Source organism: Wasmannia auropunctata, unplaced genomic scaffold, assembly GCF_000956235.1.
Source record: "Wasmannia auropunctata unplaced genomic scaffold, wasmannia.A_1.0 LD323258.1, whole genome shotgun sequence".
Taxonomy (NCBI): Eukaryota; Metazoa; Arthropoda; class Insecta; order Hymenoptera; family Formicidae; genus Wasmannia; species Wasmannia auropunctata.
In genome coordinates, this window is record NW_012039632.1 from 496 (window position 1) to 8078 (window position 7583).

A 7583-nucleotide genomic window follows, 5' to 3' on the forward strand; every position below is an offset into this window, starting at 1 on the left:
TCTTTTTAATTTTATTTCTCTAATTATAAAATACTTTAACTAATTTATATACTCAAAACTAGTACTATTTAATTCAAGTGTGAATTATATTATTAGCACTAATGTACGTAATGTATGTTGTAACTATCTGCTACACGTGTAAATTATTTTTATAATAGTGGAAATTAAAATTAATATAATTGAACAAAACAAATATATACAAATTTTTTTAATCAGAAATTTTATTAATAGCACACATGCACTTTTAACATAAAATTATTAGTAAAAAAATATCTAATCATCTATAGAAATTCAAGAAGAAATTAGATTTACTTAACAGTCCATTTACATTTACAGAAAATTCATGCAGGTGCATCTCCTTTTTTTTAATGCCGAAACTTCTTCCTGGTACGCGCAATTATAAGATGCTCACACTTGCTCTCAAATAGAAATATTTTCCATTTCCATAATTTTAATTCTTTCGATGCCGAGACTACTTGGTAAAGTCATAATTTAAAAATAATTAGAATTCGATAAATACTGGATCCTCCAATTTTAAAGTACCACGGTAAAGGTTTAACAAGTGTTAAATACTGCGTATCAGCTATCTATTTGTCATTTACTATTAGCAATGTTTTTGTTCTTTTCTTTATTTTGTTTTTACTATTTATTTAATTTTATTTAATTTCAAAAAATTTAATCTAAAATATTTGTACATTTGTTGATGAGACCAAATAAAATATATTAGAGATATTTAATGTTTAATATATATGGGGCATTTCATCTCAAGTGTGCCACCCGTGAACTTTTGGATTTTTGATTTGGCTGAAATTTTTATATATTATAATTCTCATCGAAAGAAACTACCATGCTTATATATGATATATATATGTATATACATAACAATTCAAACGAAAAATTGTACTTGAAAACAAATAACATAAATATATATCCTTGATCTTTTATTTAAAGTACAGCATAAGAAAAAGTACAGCATGATTTCAATGCATTACATAAGTACTGGATGTACTAATATTTAATTTGAATAATTTTAATTTTCTATATGTTTCGTCAATTTTTCATAAATATATATTTAAACTGCACAATTTTGCATAAATATATAGCTAAACTGCATTTTCGAAAAATAAATCTTTATTTTCTAAAGCATCAATATTGTTGTTTTTTTTTTGTTAATTAAATTCTCACCACGCTGTTATTAATTTCACTGTTAAATTTATTTACTTTGTCATTGCGTAGAATATATGACAGTAAAATAAGATACTGATGATTTAATCAACTGCAATTAAAAATATTTCTTTTAGAACGTCCATTTCTAATACAGTACTTTTTAGATATTCATCACCTTACCGTAGCAAAACATTCTATAGATGCGTTAAATAATCCACAAAAATTCAAACAAAATTCTTTGGTTTCTCTTTGTAACAGAAACAGTATCATCTTCTGTATGTGTATCGGGGCTCTGTACCACTGCACATTGTATCTATGAAATTGTATATAAGTAACAAATGGCTAATTCGAGATAGACATTTTTTTATTTTACGTTAACTTTAGCTTTTACGCTAATTTGTTCTGCAGCGATATTAATTTCTATCTAATTTTATATCGAAATTCTTATAGCAGATATAGTTTTTTATATTATCTCATGAAATGTTTCTTACGCAATAGAAAATACGTGATTATTGTGATCTATTATATTCTGTCCAATATAGTTGGCTACAAACATATATACGAGAGTAGCAATAGCAAAGAGAAACGGGAGAGACAGACAACGGATAAACGACATTTTATCAGCCTTATTTTCAAATGATACTATTTGAAAAACCTAAAAAAATAAATTTATGCCACATTTATTAATAGCATTGTTAATATGCATAATTCCGAAACAACGCTTGTACAGTATTATACAAAATCGAAAACACTGCACCTGAAATAGATTCATGCTTAAACAAACCACTCCGCACAGAATCAAACATAATATCATTATCTCGAATTTGGACATCAAATCCTTAGTCAATCTTCAAAAACAAAACGATATTATTATTACTAAACGTTGCATAATATTATCGGCGTAAATACAAACTTCATAGCTTGTCGGTGAATGTCGACGGCGCAAATTATGCCCTCGGTCATCAAAATTTTATTTTTTAGCGTAATGTTTTGCAAAATGTTCACGCTCATTGTATGCTCCATACGATAGCTTTAAATGTTATATTGTAATTATACAAGTTATTTAGTAAATAATACAATTTTCAGCTAAAAACAAAACTACAAAAAATTTTTCAATATACTATATATTGTATAAAAGTAACAAATTTTGTAAAACGATTCTAATAATTGAATTGTTATAAAAAATATTTATTTTTCTACGTCTTTATTCTTACCTAGCAATTTTAAACATTCCACAGGTATGTTGTAGATACGTAATAAGCATTGTACCTATTGCTACCATTATAACCATTCCGATGCAATATGCTGCATACAGAAGCAAATAGAAATACTTTTCTTGGCCGCCGAAATACTCCGTCATAATGAATAAATGATGTGATTGAGACGCGTTTATCGATACATCAACATCAACTATATTCAACCAAAATTGAGTTAAAATACCAGATATTCCGCAAAGTGCACACGCTAAAAAGCGTAAAAAAGTGTTACTTAAATTCCTAGTGTGTAATATTATAAAATTATTTTATATATATATCGTATGTGTATGTTTGTTATGAAATGATTTTTAATAGATTTAAATTTTATTATTTTGATGATTATTTTTCTATTTTATACGATTTATAAGCACATTTCCCATTTATCGCAAATGCGTATACGTGATCAGTCAGCATCATCAATATATTTTTGTAATAAATCATGTCTATATGTATATACGTGTATTATATCATGCTTAAATTAATTTTTTTCTCTATTTGACGGCTTAGACATCAAAAATATAGTTAAATAGAAAAATTAAATAAATTAACTTACTTGTAAGAATAAACGTATAACGTTTCGCAATACAATTATATTTTTCTACAATCGCAATTTCATTTTCATCCTTTAACTCATTATGTACATGTCGGAGCTCTATCAGTAAATTCTTCACCTGTCATTTTATCAACTTTCTGTACTGTACTTCTTTATATATATACATCAACAAATACTTTTTTGCTATAGAAATTTATTTGACGAACAAATTAATCTCACGGATACTTAATAAGCCGTCAACTTACAACTTCAATGTTAAAATGGAATGCGTTATACTTTACTGCGAACATTGCAAAGAAAGATACGGAAGATAGCACTTTGATAATAAGGTCCCAAGTACATTTTAATACTATTATTGGTGTCAACTGCAAACAAATAGGTATGTAGTTACGTTATACACAATTTCACGTATAAGTATAATTAAAAATAACATTATGACATATTAATTCTTAAAAAAGTACATTACAAAAATGCAACGGGAGTATGCATAGACGAATACATACTTGTTGCGTATTCGCGTATTGTATGATAGTTGCGTATCAATTCCATGATATGGTGCTCTTTTGCCTATCATATAACTAATCATCTATTATACCGAAATTTTAATATGTAACATTTCCTGTCTACATTGATACGCATTAGTGATACGTTACGCGGATTCACAAAAAGTATCCGTCTTAAATAATTATTTACATGAGCTCTCGAGATTGAAACAATAAACATAGTACAATAAAGGCCTATGAAAGCTAACACGGATGTCGGTGTGTAATAGTTTTTTACAATATCCAGCCCCACGCGAATTGTGCGCCGCATAATCGTCGGACTTGAAACACAGCTTATTACATGAGGCCAGAATTTACTTGTAACAATTAAATTGACTACCAATTTAACACGCATCTGTAAGAAATTATTGCGAAAAAATATCACCTCCTGTTCTCAGCCGGGCGAGAGAGCTCTCATGGGTCTTTAGTGTACTATGTTTATCCGCCTAAGTTTATTGCCATTCGTCCGCGATGATAATTGACTTTTCCATTTTAATTACTTCGTACAGTGTACAGTGAGAGTAACTGTAACCATGGAAATCATGTTAAGTAAGCTATTTCAATATATTAATATTCACACATTTTATCAAGATCAAAGGATGAATTTTTATAAAAGAATAATTATAATCCAATTTTAATTATGTATACACATGTAGGTATATTATGTTAAATTCATTTCTTTGTGTTTGATATTAAGAAAGCTCCTAATTGCAATTAATGAAAAATATACAATTTGCAATGTGCAATTATATGTACATATATATTTTTTTAAACAAAACTATATGTATTTTGTTTGTATGTCAATAATCGCTTTACCTTATAATTTCTAAATAAAGGTATTAATACAAACACATGCACTTACAATGTTAAAGAACTAGTTGCATCCGCATAACGCACACTTTGTTTCTTTTGATACAAAAATCAAATTGCGTAATGAAAATTGAAATAATTTGACAGTGGAAAATCATGCAGTAATTCATCTTCTAATAAAGTTATATTTTTTTCTTTACCTGAAAAATAATGCATGCCGTCAGAATAGCAGAGAAGAAAATAAATTGAAATTGAGCAAATTTGGATTGTTGATACGGCCATAAACCGACAGTAAGCAATAGGATTCTGTTGAGATTGTGTAAATGCATCATTTTTCTGTGAGCGTCTAAGTATTACTGCGAAGACTGAGGATATTCATGAGAGTGAGTTTATTCCACTTTTTTCACTGATCGATTAAATATATTCCACATCTTATTTCTGGTAGAAATTTCAACGATCAAATTTCCTTATATGTAATAATTGTGTAAATGTTTGCTATGAGATCTTAATGCGCTCAATTTTCAACAAATTTATCAGCAAACAATGAATATTTATATTAGCAATCTATCATTAAAGGTAATTTAACAGATGTTTTTTTTCTCGTGAAATTGAACTACTTATAGAAAAACTGCGCAGGCGCATTTTACCTTTTCTGCATCGATACTTCATTCTAGTTTACGCATTCACAGGATACACTTCATCTTCGAGAGGGATATCTCTTAGCTTTTTCGATACGTGAATATAACTTAAAAATAATTGTGAATTATTAGATAAATATATAATACTATCTATTAATTTTTGACAAACGCTACTAATATTTTAAGCAAATGTTAACTGGTGTGCAAATGTTAAATAAATGTGACAGCTATCTTGTTGTTTCTAAGGAAATCAATTATACTCTAGGTATTTTGGCAATATTCTTTTCTCTTTATTTTTTAATTTTGTAGTATATACATATGTTATTTGTTATTGAAAACTTAATTTGTATGTTTAATTGTTGATATATGAAATTGATTAATTAATTAATTATAAGTAATATTTAAATATTATAGTAATTTAAATAATTTTAATCTTCTTCTATAAAAGGGAAATATCTCTCTACATTCATAAATTTATTTTTTAAGCTCGTGTGACTATGTAATTATCGTTACTTCATTAACTATATCTTTACTATGACAATAATAAATTCGTTCGACAATTTTTTTTCGTCACTTCGTAGAATATATGACAGTAAAATAAGATATCGAGGCCTTCATTAGCTGCAAATATACATATTCTTTTATTATGTATAATGTGCGTAAGGTTGCATTATTAAAATAATCTACATTATATTACCGTGGCAAAACACTCCATGGATGCATCAAATATTCCACCGACACTTAAAGTAAATTCCTTAGTTTCTCTTTGCAACAAAAATAATATTATTTTTTGTATATTTAAAGGAGTTTTATACCATTTTATGTTGTACCTATGGAATTGAACATAGACAACAGACTGCTAATTTGTGATAGAAATTTTTTAATCAAATAATTTTAATACAAATACTGATTTGTTTTGCCACAAATTATTTTCTATTTTTCCATTGATGCATCCGCTGAAAAAAGGATATTCGTACATTATCTCTATAAGAATGTTTCTCTTACGCAGTAATGTACACGTGATTATTGTAGTCGATTATATTCTGTCCGATATAATTAGTTAGAAACATGTATAGCAGGCTTATAAACATGTACATAAGAGGCATAAAAAATTTGGTGAAATTATTTTCAGATGATGCTATCTGAAAAAGCTGAGAAACAAACCTCATGAAAATTTTCTACGTATGTACATTTGTTCTAACTATCAGCCTAAGAATAATACATGCACAAGTTTTGCTAATTCTTACAGCTAAGATTACAAGTAATTTATATTTTATTAGAATTAGAATTAATTAGAAATGGGTTATTGTTATAGAGCATTTGCTAAATATTTACTAAAAACAATATTAATACGTCCTGTTTATATACATATACATAGGGAAAAAACGCACTTAATAAATTTTTGTCTGTAACAAAAATTTATGCAAAAAAACCATAATTTTTTTACATATAAACAAATCAAATATTTTACGTACAACAATGTAATAACAATCAATAATTATGCATACTGATAAAAAAATTATATTATATTTAAATATAATTAAAAATGTATTTGTATGAAAATCTGCAATTACTCATACTCGATAGATCTAAAAATACACAATATATAATGTCTAGTAAAAGTTCACTACTAAGAAATTAACAATAATTATATATGAATATTTCCTTTTATAACCGGAACAAGTCATTACTGATTATTTTCACACAAAATTCAGTTATTTTACCGCCTAGTTATTTTACTTGAAGAAAAATTACTTTATTCGACAAATTACTTTATTGGACAATTTTAGGAAAATTATGTCTTGCTTATACCATCTTTGCTTTATACATTATATAAATATATAAGTATATAAATAATACAAATGTATATACATGCTATGTATACATACACGCGCACGCGTGCGTATTTATATTATATGAAACCAATAACTTACTTGAAACAAATTGAGAGTAAAACAAACTACTACACACAACGTGAAACAAAATATGAACTTCTCGAGTGTGGACACTAACTGCTTGCATAACCTTAAAAAAGAATAAAGATATCATTAATGTATTGCACGCATATTGTTGCCGTAGATACAAACTTTATAGCTTGACGATGAATATGAATTGCACAAATTATGTTCTCGGCAATAAAAATTTTATTTTTTAACGTAATATTTTGTAGAATATTAATGTTTATTGAATGCTCCATACGATAACTGTAAATGTTCGTAGTTATATAGCAATTTGTCAAATGATACAATTTTTTAGCTAAAAATAAACTACTACAAAATTTTTTTAGTACACTATATGTTGTATAGAGATAACAAATTTTATATGGGCTCAATTACTGAATTGTTACAGAAATTTCATTTCTACGTCTTTATCCTTACCTAGCAATTTTAAACAGTCCACAGGCATGTTGAAGATATGTAATGAGTAGTGTTGCTGTTGCTAACAGTATAGTCGCTCCTATAGAAAATGCTATATGCATATGCAACAGAATCAAGTAGAAATACTTTTCTTGAACGAAGTACTTTATAATGAGTAAATAATGTGATTGAGATGTATTCCTTGATACATTAACTGTATTTGACCAAATATCAGATATAATAAAAATAGATCGGAAGAG

At 27.0% G+C, this 7583-nt stretch overlaps 3 protein-coding genes across 3 annotated transcripts; all 3 read right to left on the reverse strand.

Annotated features, from left to right (window-relative positions):
• Positions 1–1195: 1195 nt before the first annotated feature.
• LOC105460383 lies at positions 1196–1783 on the reverse strand. The gene is made up of 3 exons (XM_011706829.1): positions 1659–1783; positions 1348–1480; positions 1196–1276 (listed from the first exon to the last, which is right to left on the reverse strand). Exons 1-3 carry the CDS (start codon positions 1781–1783, stop codon positions 1226–1228), a joined length of 309 nt encoding a protein of 102 aa, XP_011705131.1. The 3' UTR covers positions 1196–1225.
• A 26-nt stretch (positions 1784–1809) lies between these two features.
• Positions 1810–2617, reverse strand: LOC105460384. Its single transcript, XM_011706830.1, has 4 exons — positions 2382–2617; positions 2081–2197; positions 1896–2015; positions 1810–1822 (listed from the first exon to the last, which is right to left on the reverse strand). Exons 1-4 carry the CDS (start codon positions 2525–2527, stop codon positions 1810–1812), a joined length of 396 nt encoding a protein of 131 aa, XP_011705132.1. The 5' UTR covers positions 2528–2617.
• A 2729-nt stretch (positions 2618–5346) lies between these two features.
• Positions 5347–7403, reverse strand: LOC105460382. The gene is made up of 6 exons (XM_011706828.1): positions 7345–7403; positions 7054–7170; positions 6901–6991; positions 5972–6117; positions 5664–5796; positions 5347–5587 (listed from the first exon to the last, which is right to left on the reverse strand). Exons 2-6 carry the CDS (start codon positions 7161–7163, stop codon positions 5537–5539), a joined length of 531 nt encoding a protein of 176 aa, XP_011705130.1. The 5' UTR covers positions 7164–7170; positions 7345–7403; the 3' UTR covers positions 5347–5536.
• Positions 7404–7583: the final 180 nt, after the last annotated feature.

What these genes read in the sequence shown, in the direction of transcription:
- LOC105460383 (XM_011706829.1), bottom strand. Translation starts at nt 1,783, where the DNA reads ATGTCGTTTATCCGTTGTCTGTCTCTCCCGTTTCTCTTTGCTATTGCT. An exon ending in AATCACGTATTTTCTATTGC is followed by an intron (nt 1,481 to 1,658) that starts GTAAGAAACATT and finishes ACAATTTCATAG; the next exon opens with ATACAATGTGCAGTGGTACA. An exon ending in CTATAGAATGTTTTGCTACG is followed by an intron (nt 1,277 to 1,347) that starts GTAAGGTGATGA and finishes TTTTAATTGCAG; the next exon opens with TTGATTAAATCATCAGTATC.
- LOC105460382 (XM_011706828.1), bottom strand. Translation starts at nt 7,163, where the DNA reads ATGGAGCATTCAATAAACATTAATATTCTACAAAATATTACGTTAAAA. An exon ending in TTACTCTCAATTTGTTTCAA is followed by an intron (nt 6,118 to 6,900) that starts GTAAGTTATTGG and finishes TTTGTTTCTCAG; the next exon opens with CTTTTTCAGATAGCATCATC. An exon ending in CCATGGAGTGTTTTGCCACG is followed by an intron (nt 5,588 to 5,663) that starts GTAATATAATGT and finishes GTATATTTGCAG; the next exon opens with CTAATGAAGGCCTCGATATC.
- LOC105460384 (XM_011706830.1), bottom strand. Translation starts at nt 2,527, where the DNA reads ATGACGGAGTATTTCGGCGGCCAAGAAAAGTATTTCTATTTGCTTCTG. An exon ending in GGAATGTTTAAAATTGCTAG is followed by an intron (nt 2,198 to 2,381) that starts GTAAGAATAAAG and finishes TAACATTTAAAG; the next exon opens with CTATCGTATGGAGCATACAA. An exon ending in ATTCACCGACAAGCTATGAA is followed by an intron (nt 2,016 to 2,080) that starts GTTTGTATTTAC and finishes TTGTTTTTGAAG; the next exon opens with ATTGACTAAGGATTTGATGT.